Below are 19,988 nucleotides of genomic sequence, written 5' to 3'. Positions count from 1 at the left end.
ATTCAATCAAGAATTTGATCAAGAAGTTGACTGTAATCTCATTCTTGCCCTCACTGTATATCACTCCAGATGAAAATGTGAGTCAAACGTATAAACGCAAACAGTTTCTCCAGGTGATGTAACCTGGATGTAATGTTCTCTGGTGGTCTTGCAGCTGGAGGAACAGTCAATTGCCTGAATATACTTGGTTGTGTAACACATATGCAGGAAACAGATTATTTCACCAGCGACATGTCTGATTTATTTCAGCCTGAACACTGACACGTGGTACACCTTTTGCCTGTTGGTTGTACAGTGTGAAGTAAAAACTGACAATAGAAGAAGCATCTTTATCAGCATCGTCAATCGACACGTCAAATTATTCCTTTAAAAACCAAAGACAGACAAATTTACAAGTATAGTTTATTGATGGTCATGATTCATTTTCACCAGGTCTGCGAGGGTACAAGTCTGTGCAAACATGCTCAAAACACTACAAAGCCACTGCACTCGCTCCCACGGACAGCGCAGGATACAATGACATATGCATATACAGTATTCAAATACACAGAACCCTTCTCAGAGATATACTTAGAAAAATATAAAGTCCTAACTTTTCAACTGATAAACAGGAACGGTTCACAACAAAAACACACAGTTCCACATTTGCTGTGATGCCCTTATTTTCTGAACGTGAACTAATGTTTGAACTGAATCAATGAGCAAAGAAAAGGGAATTTTCAGCCTGAAATGATATAAATATATTTTGCAATAAGTGCTGCTGTTGTACACTGGGCTTGCCAGGACGTGCCCAACCACATGTGAGTAAGAAGAGTGAAAAAGAAATTGAGTGTCATTGGGATGTGTCTGCACATAATTGTGTGTTTATAGAGAGACGAAAAACGTGCTGCAAACAGACGACGAGGGGCACAAAACCTTCAGCTTAGCGAGCGTGACAGTGCAGTGTGTGTTTGCAGATAGGTTTCACATCACACAGTATATAATAAACAAGATGTCTGGGGAAGTTTTCTTTGCAAAAATATTCCTGAACCTCAATCCGACCTCAGAGGGTCAGAAGTCGGGCAGAGAATAGGAACGCTGTGTATTTTCAGATCATTTATGACTGACAATAGCTTTACTGCCTGCAGAGCTGTTTGAGCCAAAGTGGAAATAGTTTACTTTGAAGTTTGTTTGACTCCTGTGTATATTTTTATCCCCTTGTCTGACTCATCTCTGTGTGACATAAGCTTACGACTCCCCTGTTCAGTTTGAACGGAACCTGTTTAATGGGACTCTTTAGTGAACTTCTGCAGGGTTGGACGTAAACAGACAGTTTTTAGAAATACTGAAGTGGAGGGCGGTTGCTGTGTTTGTAATATTTTTTTTAATATCAGTATCACAAGATCACAAAGTAGCGATGAACAAGTTAAGTCATCCGGTTATCTCGATATATCATTTTCATAAAGAAAACAAATGTTGTTATGAGAATATGACAAGATCAGTATCATGTGCAGAGAAGAAGATATGAACACGAAGTTTAACAAGATATCAACTTGAGATAAGGGGATTTGTTTTTGGCCTCTGGACACCGATGTGGATTAAACCATAGTAACCTTTTAGAAAAGATATTTGGCAAAATGCTTTAACTATTTGTTGACGTTTCTATCCAAAAATAGCTCAAAACCCAGTGAAGGAAATTGAGAATACATTTTGGATTATAATAAATAATATAAATTTCTCAATAATGTCACTTCCACTTGGCTTTCTTCCTTATTGAAATGCAATCAATCACACTTCAGGGGGCTGTAATTTGTTTCCAGTTTCCAAAAGATGGTTGGATAGAAATAATTTTGAAACCACTGGTCCAGGATGTGGCAAATTGCATCACATAGAATATTAGATACATGTTTGATTTCTAATATTAATTCTTGAATATAAAAGTGCTGAAATCACTTCAAATGAATGAACGAGACATTCATAAAGCAGTGTTGTGAATGACCATCTGTCCAGTCATAATTGTTTTTGTTGTCAGTGATGTGGTCCTAACAGAGGCAATGGGAAGTTACAGTAGATGAATGACCAAATGAGGAGGAGAGGAGACTCATTACTTCCTCATTAATGCCAGATGCTGATGCAGACGGGAGTCAGATGGGAGATACAGGACGTCACCGGAGCAGATGCAAACCGAAGATTGGATCAAATGTCCATCCTAAACAGATTTGCTGGGTATGCTTGGGAATTGACTGGAGCGAGTCTCGCAGATGGAGGGCATGCAGTCTAAAGGTTAAGTAAGGTAAAGAGGGAGGGGCAGATAACTGAGGCCTGCAGAGTCCCTTCATGCTCCTTGAGAAACATAAAGAAATCTTTCATTGTGTTAGAGTAAAGGCAGTACAAGCCACGATATGCAGTCTGTCCATTTGCATGAATTTAGATATAATTTCTTGTGTTAGGGATCTAAAGAAAACACACTGATGGCACTTGTAGAGCGGACATGTTTTTCGTAGACCTCCAGAGTGAGTTTCTAAAGCCCTTAATGGAGCCTTTAAAGCAGCAGATCTCTCTGATGGGGTCCTGTAGAGGTAAACCAACCGGCAGTCCTGTAAATATTAGCATAGCATGCCTGTGTGGGAATGTGTTCATGTGTGGTTACTGATCGCGTCCACCTGCTGATATTTTCCATGTCACTTTCACAATGTTAGTGTGTACGTGTTTGTGTGATGAAAAGAAAAAGCATTGTTGCCAAATGATGAACATTAAAATAGCAGAAACAGCCCTCTTTAACACGTCAACAGATCAATGTGTCAATGAGTTGTAAACAAAGGCAGAAGAGTATGTACACAGTTTGCCCACTGTACACTGATACAAACAACACTTCAGTAAAGTTAAACAAGACATTAAATAGAGAGAGAGAGGGGCGCATGTCCCCTAAACATGAGGATATACTGGAGTCGGATACAAAGAGGACCTATTAACAGTCTGCAGCTCCATGGTCCCGTAGCCGGGGCTTTAACGACTAACTGCCCCCCTCTCCGATCATAAAAATCATTCCTTGTCTAAACATTTTTTTCTCTACCTTTCAAAATATCATGAGGTGTATTGATAAGTGCGGCCGACAAAATGCTTCTCACACCGCAGGTTTCCACAGAAATGAACTCTGTAAAGTAATAATCCGCAACATTTTCAAATATAGATATCCAATTCTGCCCTAACTGGCTGTTCACTGAAGAAACAGCAAAAAACAGTGATAGTCCAACATAATGTTAGCTTAGCAACCATAGCAGCAGGCCTGTCAAGCCTTGAAACAAAGGTGATCTTGAATTTCAAATTGTTTTTTTTAAATGCCGTGGTCACCACAAATTAAATTCCATTTGTCAAGAAAACCTGGACCAACAAACAAATTATCTGAATGGATACATCACTGAGGAAACAGGTATTTTAGATGATTTGGGTAAACTGACCGTTTGAATAGAATGAAGCTTTAAGACCCAGAATACAACAATTATTCAAACTACATGACTCCAAATATGCCATTTTTACTTAACTTGAAAAACAGTGAAATTCCTGTGAGCAGTAATTGATATTTGTCTGTTAGCATGTTCACCTTGCTTAGCACACCTAGCTCCATAGACTAAAGAACACAATCATTGGCTTATACTTTTTTTGTTGTTTGTTTGCTTTACTTTATATTGTTACATTTTCTGTCAGAAAAAGCGGGGCCAATTTCCTTTACCCCATTCCACTCACCAACAAAAATATTTGCATGTCTTCTGCGTATATCGTGGACATAATATGCAGTTATGTTGCCAATCGAGTGCCTCTTTCGGACCCTTTCGCAGGGTTCATATTTTGGACAATCAGCTAAAATTGCCTGGCTTCTCTGTTTTTGTTCACCTCCGTCAAAAAGTGTTTAAATAAATCTGCCACCGGTGCCTTTCTAAACTGCGTATTTGTTTCGCGAGATTGAAAAGCTTCACAGGCCTTCAGACGGAAGAAATGAAAAGTACCGGTTCATTAAAGCTTCTGAAGTCTAAACCATCGGCAGCTCTTTAACAGGGAAGATCTCATGCTACACATAAGATAATGTGCTGTTGCTTCTAGGGGCAACAGCAGTTTGTTTACAATAAACAGTAGAAGAACTAGTTACCATTAGCAGTGATAGCCTTTGTTGCTAAAAACACACACCAAATCACCACTTACATAAGCTAGAACTAAGAGCGGAAGAGTAAAATAATGTCCGGCCACATCGTTTGGTGTTCGACTGATCTCTCTGAAGTGCAGCAATGAAAGCTTAGCACCAAAATGCGACCAAAATAACGAACAAATTTAAACGGATTACCACGTTAATCTGATCCATGTCTGTGAAACCATCCACACAGAAACCCAGTCTCTCCATCCACATTATACAGAAACATTTTCCTTCTTTTAATTTAATTAAGTCCACTGGAAACTCCTTTACCCCCTCTTCTTGATGATGCCTCACACCGCCGAGCTGGAGACCTGGAGCCAGCCCACGTCTGTGTAGGCCCCTGTCACATGCCAGTACACCGCCCCCATCAGTTTGGTCCACACCATCTGCACCTCTGCCGTAAAGAACTCTGGGAAATCTTCAGACAACACCTCCAGCAACACGCCACTCAGGATCTGGGAAGAAGGAGGGTGAGAAAGAAACTTCATTAATATGGAAAAAAGAGGAAAGGGAGGGAGAGAGAAAGACGAAGAGGGAATACGTGGTACTCAGGAGGTAACACGGAAACCGAAGCGATTCATTTCACTGTTACAGAAAAGTGGGCGAGGCAGGTGAGAATTGAAATGATAACTGTAAAACATGAAAGCAGTGGATGGACAGGTAACACAAAGGGAACAAAATGACAAAGCAGAGATGAAAGACAACAGAGGTGGGGAGTGACAAAGCAGGAGATAAAAAGGGAAAGCAAATGTGCCCCAACAAGCTGTGGTGTTAAAGCCTCAGCAATCAAACAGCATTGGCTTGAAGTAGAACTACAACTCGGGCAATAGAACAAACAAACAAATGAACAAACAAACAAACTGCTTTTTAGCCAAACATCATAAGCTATATTTATATGCGGCTTTAAGCCAAGTTTCATCTGTTTTTCGTGTGCTCAAATCTGCATATTCAGGGTATGTAATACTACAGCATGTCCTTGACAACTGAGCAACTTAATCAACTGAGGAAGCCCATGAGATGTGGTTGAAAGCTTCTGGAGCAGAAGTTAGTGGCAAAACTAAAACAAAGGTACCATGACACGTGCTGGAGATTATTTGGACTATTCGGAAAGACGCTGAATCTTTCTTCAATAAGATATCAGAAACACACCTGAAAAAATTCCCCACTTTGAGTCTATTTTGATTACTGACAAGGAGGTTGTAGTTTACTATGTTCATGGTTACTGGCTGTAGAATAATTTTGTGTCACTGGAAATATGTGTGTATGTAATGTATAATTACAAAGAGTGAATTGAATTAATATTTAATGTTTTTAGAAAATTACCTGTTAAAGCTGTCCTCGGTTGAACTTTAGATCTTGACTGAATATCTGTGACCTGTATTTGATTACAATATCTGAATGGACTGAACTAATAATCTGGAAGCATTGATCTCTGTATCCTGCCTGGTGGACAATATGAACTATTATTGAACAGTGTGGACAATCACATTATATCTGGTCATTATGTCCGAGGACTTCCGGTTGTATTGATGACTGTACAGTGGGTTTTTTTTTCCATTCAAGAAGGTACTTTGTGCTCCCATGAGTGTTGATTATGGTTTTGTTACTTTACTTGTACTCATCACAGTTAAATAATGTTGCAGATCTGGTCTTGTGAGGTTATTACTAGACTGTTTTGTTTGTTTTGTCTTTTGTTCAGCAATGTTAATTAAAAAAAATCAACAAAAATAACAATGATGGTATATAAAAAACAAAAAACAACAACTTTGGAACAAAGGACATGTGTTTAAGCTTGAACCGTAAAGATCAATGTGGTGTAATTCTTATTAGTGTAGCTGCAGTTCAACTGAAGACACACAAAATTGTTTGTATTGTCTATATACTGTAGGCATGTGTGGATGAATATGCAGGGTGATTTGGTCTGTTGGCAAGTTGTATGGGTGGTAGGAAAATGATCATTCCAGGCGCAACAAATGTTGAATATTATTTATATGAAATTTTCATTTTTTGTAAGCTACTGGGAGCTAGTGCTGGTCATGCCGATATACTCCTCATTTTTCCAAACACTAAAGCAGAAGTGAGGAGTCAGGATTTAGTATGATCCAAAGTTACTCTGAAATACGCCAGGTTGAAATAAACTGGAATTCTCTTAAAGCTCAATAAATTGCCTCTTCAGACACTAATGCAGTTTTTAAGCATGTCATGACCATACCATGGTCTGTATATGAAAGTGGACGTAGCTTCTGAGTCTAAAAAGTGATGCCACCAAAGGCCAAAAAGCTTCTGGCTCCATTGACTCCCTTTCAACTTCTCCCATGAAATAGAAAGTCAAGTCCTTATGGGGTCATTCACCTAATCCACTCCTTGTTATTAGTTCTCTGGCAGTCCATCTGAAAATATTCGACTCACTAATGAGATATTAGGCCTTAAAAAGTGGTATGTTTGGAGGCGTGTCTGTGTGATTGACAGGCATGTGGTGCAGTCAGATTTCAACTAAAGGTGGGCTGAACATAGTGTCCTCGGAAATCAAGTCAAATATACCCCTCACTCCTTCCCAGTTTGACCAAATATGGTCACTTCTGGCTCCAAAACATCAAGAGGGCGACAGCTGTAATACTGAACTCGAGGCTTCAGAACAGCAGTTCACAAACCAATGGGTGACATCACTGGTTGCTGCTTCGACATTACCTACTGATGTAACTGCATGCATTGATTTCAATGTTTGTTCATCAGCGGATGATTTTGATAAATTCTTCAGTCCAGAAAATCCAGAAAATTGTAAGACAGAATCATATAAAAGGCATAAAGTACTTTAACTATGGACCTTTTTGGGTTTGTTTGACAAACTACTCACAATTATGAGTTTCATTGCTACTAAGATATGCATGTGCTGATTGCCACCGTTTCTCCTGTCATGAAGAGACAGGAAGTAATAAAAGTAATGTGTAATGACCTAATGGGCTCCCTCTTGTACATATGTCGCAAAAAATTCAGGGAATGCACAGTCTGATGACTTATTCACTAAGTGATCAATTCAGTCTGAAAATGTATTTTGAAGGCAGTCGGAAGGCAAAGGAGAATTAAATAGCAGTAAAGTGTTCTCTTTATAGCTGCATTTATGAACAAACATTCAAAAGACTTGAGGAGGTGAGCAATATACAGTCTTCAATCAGATGAGGAGGGAACTATATGGATTTCACACTGAACCACATGGTCCATATTAAACAGCTGGGTATTAAACATTTATGATGATAGTCAGTCTGATTCTCTCTTTGTCTGCCTCCACATGTAATCAGCACTGTGAGCTCTGGTAACAGTGTCCCACTCAATTTAACATTTTTAAAATTCAATAACTTTACTAACTTTAAGAACTGCTTTAATATTTTTTTTTTATTGGCTGCTATATAGTACTTGACTATTGATATACCACTGTACATCAAGACTGAGGCTGGTACATTGTTGGGTTTTATAATAGGACATAAAAAACGATTCAAAGGATATTTCATTGATATCTTATACTTTGAAAAAAGCATCTTAACAGCGGTTGAAAATTGACTTTTGCAGTCCTGAGGTGCTTCTCACCTCCCTGCATTGACATAGAAGAGACTGCTGAATTGTGTTTGATATGTTTGTCTGCCGTGTTTAAATTTTTACATTATACAGAGCAGCTGTGACCAAAAAAAAGCTTGTCAAGAATCATGTTGTTTTTTGTCCCATAAAATACTTTCATACAGTGTTTTGTTGTATTTGAGTAAAGTAGCATTTCACGACTCTGATTAAAACCTAACTGGTGGCTTCACAACAATTTGATGTATTTTTGTTTGCAAACAGGTAATAGCTGCATTTAAGAGATAATGAACAGATAAGAGCAAAACATGAGGGATTTCTTTGGCCAGGGTAAATTTTAATAGCTAAACGTATAATATTGCCCATCGTATTCTATTGGAAATGAGAAAAAGATTTTGTGTTGCTTTGATAATTCCAGGGGCTGCTGAAGCAAGAAAATGCTTCTATTAAACTGTGACTTATCCAGTGCGGAGAGCACTTGGTAATAATCTTTTAGGACACAATCTGCTTTGTTTTATAAACCCACAAATCAAGTGGCCAAAACTGGAAAACCCCTCTCAGTGAAACAACACCCCTTTGGCAAAGGTAGTTTAACATGTAGAAAAACATGGATTGAAGTGAAAGACGATGTAAGAGCGGATTATTCCCTAAATTTACCTTAAAGTACATGGGTTCCACTTTGTGCTTGATAGCATGGGCCTTTCCCACCAGGGCCAGCACTGATGATACCTTCTCTGGGTCATGGAGGTTCTCCACCACAGTGTTGATGGCGTTCATCACCCGGCGGGCATGGTGCCGAAGCTGGCTGCTTCGCTCCATCTCATCCGGATCCTCCATGTCCTGAAACTGGCTAAAATACTGTTTGGCCGATGGGAAGTTGACAAAAAACCTAAAGAGGCAAATTCAAACATATTAGATTACAAAAGTGCAAAATAGATATTTTTCTAATCCACGTTGCTCAGTGTTGTTGGATATTTTAGTCTGGAGCACTTTGGTCTCAGCAAATATTGAGCGGATGATATATTTTGGTACAGACACTCATGATCCCCAGAGGATGAATCCTACTAACCTTGGTGATCCCAAAAATTGGTGCAGACATTTCAATTCCCCTCAGAAAGATTATTAGATGACTGACTTTCAACCAGGTGAAATCATTACTTTGAATTTTAAGTTTATGCAGAACTAATGACGTTCCAATTAGCATCAGCTGTACTGTGAGATTTAAGATAATTTTCTAAGATTCGAGGATTAATTTGCTAAACTCGTAGATAAAGTAGATAAACTCAATCAAACAAAATAGATAAACATTACACTTTACAAACAGTCATTTATTTATTGAGGAAAAATGATTACCTATCCCACTTATCTGTGAGAGGTAAAAGTATGTTAACCTCCTGGATTAGCAGTTAATTTGAAGGTGAAATTACAGTCAGCAATGACTGATGGGACAATGAATTCTGAAATATACAAGCAAATACTGAAGGAAAATGTCAGAACATCTGCCAGTGAACTGAATTCAAGAGAAAAAGTCACTCTCTTTCTTATTTCATACCAGTTATTACCAATATATCACCCACAGTCAGCCTACAAATGACATCCTGAAACCATAAATTGCTCTGCACTGCCATATATCAAATCAATGTCACTCTTTTTCTTCTTTACTAAGTAGGTTTTGCAGTTTAACAACTCACATATCCTTTTACTGTTTGTAAAATGTGTGATTTGCCTCTGCACCATCAGTGTGGCAGGAAGTTCCCAGCAGATGCTTTGCAGTGCAGAAGTGCTGATGAATCTGCAGTAAAGATTTATCAGACTCTTTGAGGGTAATTGGATGCAGGTGTGCTGATGAGTATTTAATTTTCAAGCAGGTATTGTGCTGTGTTTGTGCAAGTGCAACAAAGTGAAAGACATCTACCAAAGGCATAACATTAGGAACATTACAAAATGTTTTTAGCTTCAAGAATGTCCTGCTTTAGTCTGGATGTTTTTACTTTACTGAAATTTACTCAAAGGTATAGGTAATAATTGGAGGTCTGCCCAGCATGTACAACCGGAGTTACTTTAGATGCACATGTAGTAAATTCCATTCTTAAACCTCCCTGGGTGATGTAAGCAGAGATATAAACAAAGAAAGTGTAAATTGTCTTGTGGGATTCTAGTTAGGACGATTTGTTTTGATTTGGGGTTTGACAGTTTTTAACACAGCTGTCTGTAGGCTCACAGCAGCTCGGGGACAATGAGGAGAAGAACAGTGAATGCCAGAGCAACAAGAAAGTTTCCACAAGCTGAACTGATAGGGCCTCTGAGATATCTGACAGATTAAGTACTGCTGGTTTTCATTGATGAAACAAAGTCGAGTCGTCAACACTAAGCTTTAAGAAATTTACAGACAAACACTGAAACAGATGGCTTTACATGTGCACACACTCTCACACACACACACACGACAACCACTTCTGCTCTGACCCACTTTGAATCTTGTCAGTGATCCAGCTAACTAGAGTTGCTCGTACAATGATTTCCCTGTCGGGGTTTGGCCCTCGGCAGCCCTGCTACACTACATCCACATCCCTCAGATCCTATGTCATGCTAGGCTTACGATGGCTCGGCTTGCCTGTAGCGATTCTAACTCGGCTCTACCAGCTGTCAAGATATGAACACACTCTTTTCCTTGGCGACAGGAATAATTTAGACTGTCTCGTAGCTCTTGTTCTGCTTAGACAAACATGAAAGTTAACTGCAGCACTTTCAGAGAACAGGGCTCTCCTCTGATGTTTTCTCTGAAGAATTCTTCTTTTTGTGCCAGTCCTCTTGTGTTAAAATTATAAATGTTGAATCCCCTGGAGCCAAGCCATGGTTTTACAGTACATTAAAAGAAAATATGGCAGGAGCATAGCCAGGCACAGAAAAATCTTGTTCAGAACTGGTTGAATTATTTGGGCTTTGGTAGCTGAACCTGAACCTCTGACAAATGACAACACAGAAAGTTGTGTACTTTCATGTCGCAAGATGAGGGGACGGTGAGGGTGTGGAGGATAGAGGGATGGATACATGCAGGAGATTTGAAGTTATCCTCCTGTCACAGACATAAATTAACCTTTATTTATGTGTCTATCAAAGATAAACACAATCTTTAAATAACCAGGTGTTTTTTTGTTTGTTCGTTTTCTAGCTCAACCTTATCACCTTAAACATACCAAATGAGTCAAGGTGCAAATATGTCTGACTGTCTGTCTGCTGTCTAGTTAAAATCCCTTACTTTATATGGAAATAAAACATGTCAAGGTTTGAGTTTGATGAAAAGGAGAGAGCCGATTTAGTGAAACTTTCTGTTTTACTCTTAGACAGCCCGCCTGTGTTATGTTAATTGCCTAATTTGTCAGCTATAAAGCTGCTGCAAGCTCTCAGTTGGAAGATAAAAATCTTCCAACTCGAATGAATTTATTGAATAAAAAAAATCTGCATTTGAATGGATTCAAAACACATAATGAGTACCGATGGGTCAAACTCCGAGAAATCAGTAGAAACCTTTAAAGGTCAAAACTGTCTTGCAATTAAAAAATGCAGCAGGTCTGAGGACGATCCACTCATGCATATAGATACTTTTACTTTTCTGGGTTTGGCCTCCATTGTCAAGCCCCTGTCCTGAGTCATCGGAGGTAATTATCTCTTTTTTTCTGCATGAAAGAAGTGACGTGCAATGTATTTTCTTTATAGAAGGGGCCACATAAAGAGAGAAACAAAAATCACACAAAAAACACACTGCTATGTTTCAGAGCAGTCTGTTCCTGAGTGAGGAGGGGAACCGGTTGTTTAGTACTTTGGAGAGCTCTGAACATTCTTGCACATGCCTCTGCATTTAAATTAAGTCATCAAAGATAAGCAGCACCATTGGTGGCGCTTGTTAATCACTTTTTGATTACACTGGAAGTGTTTCTATAATTCTTTGGAGTACCATTAACAGCCTTGATTCTCACTGCTGGAACTTCAAAGACGCCTTTTTCACCAGGCATACTCTATGACTGCTGGCTTAATTATTGACCAATAAAAGATAACTCATGTAGTCCTGATTTTAGAAGATCTGCTTTTAAAGAGCTGTAGAAAGGTCAAGCAAATAAAATGAACAATTCAACAGTTAATTAGTGATCCCCAGGCGATGAATCCTACTGACTTTCGTTATTTCCTGACTTTTCCTTTCTAACCAACAAACTCAAGACCGACCTGTTTGACCTTGAGTGAAGTATCTTGTTAACCACTGAATTCATTTCTTTGAAATTTGGAGCAGAAATCCCAGGAATCCATGTGCCCCACAGGATGAACCGTAACACCTTTGTTCCCCTAACTTGAAGACTCATCAAGCACCAAGGGAAGATTACAATTTTAATACTTATCTATTTGTTTAGAAACAAATGAGAGTCATCTTAGCAATTGGTCAAGCTACAACACATAAGACAACATAAGATGGTCAACAATGGTGAAATAGTAACTGTGAGCATGTTAGCATGCTAAGCTCCAAAAATGCTGCGCAACCTAAAAGAGTCTCCAGCATAGACTCTCCCTTTTCTCTACATTTTGTGTGTATTTTGTGTTTTAATACTGTATCTGTAGAGATTTTTAAAAACTGTTTCTTGATTCCCACGGAGCATTTACAGTATAAGAGTCAAATTTAAATATTTGTGTGTCTTGCTCCACCATCTTTTTTAAATATAGTATGATTGACTGGAGGTATCTACAATCTATTAAGGGCGATTGTCTCTAGATATCATTATTTGAGAATGAAAATGTGTTGGATTCCTCTCGTCAGCACCATCCCTCCAACAACACCATTTGAGTGAAAGTAGGAAAAGGTTTGATTGTGTGCACAGAGCTGCCATATGCACTGTGCAGCCGATGCCTTGGGTGCCTCTTTGGTGCAATTGCATTTGTACGCATTGGTGAGATCAGCTGAGGCTTTTGTCATTGCCTTTTCTCTAGATGCATCCAGGCAAATGGATCGACAGGAAAATGTAAATGTGCGTTCTCATGGGAGATATTGTCCACTGCTCTGAATCATAAGATCTCAACCGCGGAAGAATCGTATCCCTCGACAGCCTCATGTCACAAAGTGCATGCCAATCGTTGATAATTAGGCCCTTTTTGCATCACAATAATGAAAATGTTGCGTGAAGTGCAACAGAAACAATTTGGATGATTAAACATTTAAAGATGCTGTAAAGTAGAAATGAAAAGGAGTTTTAAGTTCATCACACCACAGAAGTATGGCTTGTTAACTACCCATCCAAATTTGAATGAAAAAAAACACCGAAAAGTATGTTAAATTAGGCTTTGAAATCGTGAGATAATCATCAGTCTTCTCTGCTCTGAGACAGGGGGGGCGTGTCCTGAAGGAGCTGAAGCTCCGCCCGCTCGTTGGAAGGTGTTCAGTGTCCTGTAGGACAGTCCTGTGGCTGCAGTTCTTTTCCCCACTAAGCGGTCCGTCTGACATCCAACCTCTCAGGTGACTTCATGCATGATGTCACTGACCCTCTGTCTCTGCTGGATGGAGCAGCCTGCTTTGTGAAAACATAATAGAATTAGAATTTATTTGTCCAATGATTGAAAAATACAGACGCAATTAAATCCAGCTTGTCCCTGTGAGCTGTAACACAGGAGTCAAACTGGACACCAGAGACAGCAGACAGTGAGTCTCCAACTACTTCTAACACACCTGCATTACTATAGTAGAGATAATAAGAGCAGAGGAGTTGATTTAGTTTTGTAACGACTGCAACATGAACAACGCATCCATTACATCACATATCATGTTCAAACTTTGGACCTGCTCAGGTCGAGCTGAAAGTCTTTCTCTTCCACTGATGTCCCTCCACCTCCTCCTCCTCCTCCTCCTCCATGTTTACCATCACCCCGACATGTAAAATACAGTTACATATATTATAGTTCCTTATCGTAGCTATATTGAGACGCATAAAAAAAAAAAAATCAGCGGTTATAGGAACATTTTCTTCTGAACTCTGCTCAGCTACGAGCTCAATAGAAGCTAATTAGCTCCATTAGCTACCATTTCACCAAAATACCGTTATTCTACGAGTAAAATCACGTCAGAGGTTTGCACCGCGGACTAAATGTCACCTCTGGAAAAGTTATCTGGTATAATTATAACAAGCACACAGAACTTACGTGGAGTGGTGAACTGCTGGCGGCAGCGGACGGTGCCGGTCCAGACGGTGCCGGTGTGTCCGGAGAGAATGAACGGCCGGGAGGGCGATGCTCGGTTCGGCTCCAGGCTGCAGGAGAAGCCGTGTGTCCGTGAAGTCCATCTGTCTCCGGTCCAAGTTGAAGCTATCCGTCGTGAAATGGTCACTGCAGAGGCGGCTGTTGGTTGTTGATCCTCGCTCTCCTTTCGCGAGGCTCTTCATGAAATCAATCCATCTCTTTTTCCTTTCTTCATCAGTAGGAAATTTAAATAGCGATGCAGCGCTGCTTTGGAGGTTCTTGCATCCAAGAAAGATGCACTTGCGGGTGGCGGGAGACGTCCTGTAGCAGCTAGCTGATGTACAATAACAATCTGACTACTGCAGGAGTAGAACTGAAGTGGAGTGGGATGACCTCTCATGCAAATGAGCTTCAGGCTTTTATAGCATTTCAACGTGTGAGAGGAGGAGCCATGCAGAAGGTTATATAAACCGTCTGTGAGCTAGCTCGGTGATGTACTGAAGTTACCTTTTAGCCACGCCTAAAAATACCTGAGCTGCAGACGGTTGAGAAAACTGATTAACGGTCGAACTCCATATTTCAGTGCAACAAAGTTTTCAAACTTTGCACATGCTTTCTGCAACTCATTTCACACCTGTATATGATGTACTGAGAAGCAAATCTTGGAATTTGTTTTACAGCATCTTTAAATCTTTTGTTAGGCAAATCAATTTCAATACTTTGAGAAATAGGATTTACAATTTCTTTAAATTTTATATTAAAATAAATAGGCTACAATCAGTAATCTTTAGGCATCTACTTGGCCTCTGGGGTATTGGGACTATAATATATATAAATAACAATATATCATAATTTTTTGTTTGTTTGCTATGGATGTAGGTCCAAAACACACAAACAGCTAGAAATAAGGAATTTCTTGAAGGAATATTTAAACGATGTGAACACTTATTGCCTCTGTTAACGAGAAAAGAATGAGATATAACATATTGATTACGTTTTTTTCAAATATGAACTCCAGACAATGTGCAGAGAATCAGGTCCAGTCATTGTCCAACCAGTTTCCCTTTCACACAACAGGAGACTGTTGGTGTCACACGCGTCCTCACCTACAGGAATCACTTTGTTTGGTTAAGGCGAGGGATGGCGCCTCGGTAGAGCGTGCAAGACGCGACACAACAGAAAAAGTACGCTCCAAAAATCTCAGTTTTATTTACAGCACATCGATGATGGTAGATTAGGCTACCAACTCATTCGCAATGATGTCCTTGTGAAGTTTTGCAAAAAATTGGAAAAAACACAAAAGGTCAGTAACAAATAAGAAAACACCTGTACATAAGAGAGGGAGTCCCCAATAACAAGAAGCAGTTAGACATTTTCCTTGTTTCCTATTCCTGTAAATGACCCTTCTTCGACTAGCCGAACTGTCGCTCACAACTTTAGTTTTCATCGCTGTGAATACAGTCTGGGAACTTGTATTACAGTTTGCACAGCCACTCTGAAGGCCAGGCCAATCAGCGACCAGTGTCAGTGCTTAACCGCGTTTTTCCCGCCCCTATTTCACTGTGATTGGCACGTGACAAGCACAGCGTGAATATTTTTTAACTCTCGCTGACCGTAAACAAATCGCAGAACGTTTAGCATTCACAGAAAAAAACACTCAGCACCTCATCAAGCCGCTGACGTTCATTAAAACAATACAAAAAAAAATGCTTTGGTGGACACAGGCTGTAGGTTGTTGCAATGGTGACAAGAGTGCCAGTTTCAGCGCATGGTGATTGGTTAAAATGAACTTGAGGTCTATGCCCAGTTAAATGGAATGACTGCAAACAATTCTCAATGGAGGATGACCAGACCCATATTCACACAGTGAAATTGGCTCTGGTTCACACCAGGCTATTCTCTGGATGTTTGTATTCTTCCAGTTTCGTGCCATTAATATAAAAAGTTCAGGCTTGGCAGGTCAATATAAACTGGAAGTTCTTAAAATTGCAGGCTGAATATGTTAATAGTTCTTGGTCTGAATATTTTGTATGATTAATTCCATCATGAAAATAATCATTTGATGCAGCTGTTGTTGCATATATTCTGTCACCGTCTGTGTGGCAGTCTATTTACACATTATGTGCGCTCTGCTGTTTCTTAGCTACAAAAAAATTCCAAGTTGTCAATATTTATCAACACTTAAATACACGTCAACAGAACCCATTCATTGTACTTTAATGTGCTGGGCAGGTTTAACATAATTGATTTGATGGTTATCATAGCTAAATGAGACTTCAAAGAAAGAACGATGTCACCTTTTCATCAAGGTAGGAGAAAATGAGGGAATAAGAAAGACATGAGAAATTGAAAGGAGTGACAGCAGAGAGCACGAATATGGAGTCATGGAGGGAGGCGTTTAAGTGCCAAAGCTTGTTGCTGTCATCCACAGATAAGAGCAAAAGGCACACACACACACACACACACACACACACACACACACACACACACACACACACACACACACACACACACACACACACACACACACACACACACAAAAGATGCTCTCTGCCCGTTCTATTCGCTTCTTTGAGGATTCTCATCACCCCAAAACAAAAATCAGTTTGTCTCACTCACATCAGTCTCATTGGCTACAACTTGCTGTCCATTTAAACCAGCCTTTAAGGGCTTTCCTAGTGTAACACTGAGACAGTTTAGCTGAGGACATTTAAACAAACCAAGTCTGTCTCCTTTGATAATAAAAAAAACATGAAAAGATGCAGACGTGTGTATGTGTGTGTGCCTTTACATGCTTAATTAGTGTTTCCTATGTATGTTTCAGACATTACGTTTAAAAATGTCCTCAACATATGGCAACAGAAAAGCATTGTTCCTTCAACACATTGGGAATTAGGACTTGATATGGATTAAATGTGTTAAATTTGTATGTGCATTTTCAGGCTGAGCATTAAAAACATACAAAGCATAAGTCCATTCACATTTTCTATGGCAGGTTCTCTAGAAATGCTGTTCAAATTTGAACTACATTTGAACAGAAACCTTTCTAATAATGTCATGATGTCAAGGTGAGAAGTTAAACAGGATGTCAGCAAAAAACTACATTTCCGTCTCTTTATGCTGTTGTTGGGATTTTATAAATACAGCAGATACATCGTTGTCCAAGTCCCAACATCTTTATTATGTGCATCTTGATACACAACGATATGAGTTGTACTGAGTTACAAACCACGGGTTTTAGCACACAGTTAATTCACAGAATGGTCATGGTATGGTGCTGCGATTGTCCAAATTAAATGGAATATACTGATTATCTTTAGGTATACATCTGTGTGCAGGAAAATACTTTTTGGGCCCCTGAATTACATGATGCACTGTTCAGCAGGGGCTTGGTAGGGAACTGGACCTCCAAGTGAAGATATACTCTGTGTTCCAGTCATCCTGACGAACATGAACACGAAGCCTGAAAACACTTGAGTTGTAACCTGTGCAGCTGCTGATAAGGAACTGAACCAGATACTAAACCCCTGAAAACTTGTGTTTCTTTGTAACTTTTAATATTCATGACTCAATATATAACAATCATATAAAAGAAAGAAAATCTTTAGGTATTTGCTAATTATAAGGACTTTAACACTAAAAAATCTGGACTGTGTGGATGTGGTTTGATTTAATTTGTGACCAAACAGCCCACCTGCTGTCATTGGATTTGATTTTGAATGTTGTTTGATCTTGATTAGAGCACAGCACTAGTGACATCACCTTAATTTAAATGCATCACCATCTTTTTGCTACTACTTCTCACCATGTCTACATATTGTGTATGTCTTTTTCAACAAGAGATGAGGGGGGGATCAGGAAGATTGTTGACCTTTTTAAAAGATTATCATCATCATTAATGACTTCAGCAGATTCTTATTGCACATTAATTATACGTTGTTTGAAATTTACTCGCAGGAGACTTTTTTTTCTCCACTGTGACAGCAAAAAAATTTACTTGGATGTAGCTGCAGTTCTACTGATTTGATTAAAAAGAGCTCTCTTCCTTTGACTTCATGTGTCCTTCAGTATGTGCAAATACAAACTAATTGTAATGCTTATACAAAAGAATACAGAGAACAAATAAGGAGGTGACTGCTGTGGGAAAATGGACTAATACATACAACAAGAAACTTAAGCATCTTAATGTGTGAAGATGTGCCATCTGACACTGTGAGACAAAAGGTTTTTTTTCTCACAGAAACAATGAATCCTTGATAAAACTCACCTGATGAGCACAGACACCCCCACGTCCTCGCAGTTCTTGTAGACGTGCCCCCACGTGTCCTGGATGATCTCCCTCTCAGAATCGGACAGCGGCTCCGCACGCTCCGGACGATCCTCGCACTCTACCTCTCTTCTCTGCACTCCCAGCAGATGAGGAGGCGGTGAGGGCGGTGGTGGAGACTCCCTGCGAGACATCCTCCTGCGGCGCAGCAGCCCGGAGGCTCCCAGCAGGGCCCGGGGGAGGTAGGGAGCGAGGGAAGGGGGGAGGGAGATGGAGAGCTGAGACCCCACGGCGGGAGCTGGAAGGAGAGTCGGGATGAGAAGAGGAGCAGAGAAGAGGAAGGAGAGGAGGAGGAGGAGGAGGAGGAGGAAGAGATAGGAGGCAGACGGCGCTTTCAGCCAAGAAAATAAAAAGGAAAATGAAGCTCCCAGTCCCCACGCTTCCACCCGCCAAGCTCTCTCACTCCAAACTCTCCCTCGCTTGTCCTCCCTCCAACTAAAAACTTCTTTCTCTCACTGTTTTTGCTCTGTTTTTCTCTCTCCTCTTTCCCTTTTCTCCCCACCTCTCTCTCCCTTTCTCCCTCGCTCCCCCTGTGAGGGAGATGCTTGTCAGGGATGCTGATGTTGTTCTCCCGTCACTTCTCCTCTCCCTCTGTCTGATCCTCTCGCTCTGGCGGAGGAGACGAGGCGGTCGGAGGCTGTGGCGTGTGTGTGTTGTGAGGACCTGATGGAATGAGAGCAGGGTGGGGAGAAAAACAGAGAGACAGAGGGGTGGAGAAATGTAGAGATACAAAAAAAGGAGGAGGAGGACGAGCGTTGACAACAATCCCCACATACACACATACAGCACATGTCTGAGTGCACATATGGACACATGCAACGACTGAGAATCTATGTCTCTGTCTGTTTAGAGACATCATTGCATCAAAATACACATAATAAGCACAGCATTGTTACTATTATTATAATGAATGGTGGTAGTTGCAGATAGTGTGTTGCTGATTGTGTCCACTTGGTTACCGAGGAATTACAACTCCATTAAAGCTGCTCTAATCTTAATAACAGTCAATAAAATACAGTAAATGTGTGTAATGTGAAGGGGTGTAGCTCCCACTTCTCCTGAGCTATGTACAGTCTTTCAGCATCTGTCATAGTTTGGGATTTACTGTGTAACAATGGGGCAGTACAGGCAGGGACTGGACCCAATTGACTCAAGACCACAGGGATCAGTTGAGAAGACAGAATTAAAGATGAGTAAAACTCACATGACGACTCTAGGAAAACACTGGCTGTGCGTTCTAATACCCACACTACCGTTCTATTTCGTATGCCAAAAAAATATTTAATATATAATGTACCTATACACCAGGGGTCTACAAGGTTTTTTCCTCGGAGAGCTACTTTGACAAAATGAAAGTGTCAAAAACCTACTCATGTAGCTCTTGGACACTGTAACATTTATTCACACAGCTGAGCTCCACCCAAACCAGCTGAATAAGTAGTTCGCGAGGTTGGAGACCCTTGCTATACGCAGTATATGAAATGAAGAATGCCAAAATACCAGGGTGTACTACTGTATCATCGTATTTTGCTGAATGCAGGCCAGCAGGCTTTTCTGGATATTCTGACCCACAATCCTACGCACAGCTATGTGGCTTAGCGTCTGAGAGAGTTGGTGGCGCTAATGCTCTGCCCGGTTGCAATTTGCAAAAAGAAGAGGAAGAAGAAGAGGCCTTCAAAAAAAAAGCATACGTGTTCCAAATCGCATCCTTTTTCT

General features: G+C 40.1%; 1 protein-coding gene across 1 annotated transcript; it reads right to left on the bottom strand.

The window, feature by feature from the left end:
• Positions 1-384: 384 nt before the first annotated feature.
• On the bottom strand, positions 385-18,931 carry cygb2 (cytoglobin 2). The gene is made up of 3 exons (XM_069167597.1): positions 18,213-18,931; positions 8,390-8,621; positions 385-4,620 (listed from the first exon to the last, which is right to left on the bottom strand). Exons 1-3 carry the CDS (start codon positions 18,404-18,406, stop codon positions 4,456-4,458), a joined length of 591 nt encoding a protein of 196 aa, XP_069023698.1. The 5' UTR covers positions 18,407-18,931; the 3' UTR covers positions 385-4,455.
• Positions 18,932-19,988: the final 1,057 nt, after the last annotated feature.

This window comes from Embiotoca jacksoni, unplaced genomic scaffold (genome assembly GCF_022577435.1).
Source record: "Embiotoca jacksoni isolate LCO1_2020_lvr unplaced genomic scaffold, fEmbJac1.0.p SCAF_4, whole genome shotgun sequence".
Lineage (NCBI taxonomy): Eukaryota > Metazoa > Chordata > Actinopteri > Embiotocidae > Embiotoca > Embiotoca jacksoni.
The sequence above is the reverse complement of the archived record's forward strand: the minus strand, read 5'-3'. Positions and strand labels throughout refer to the sequence as shown.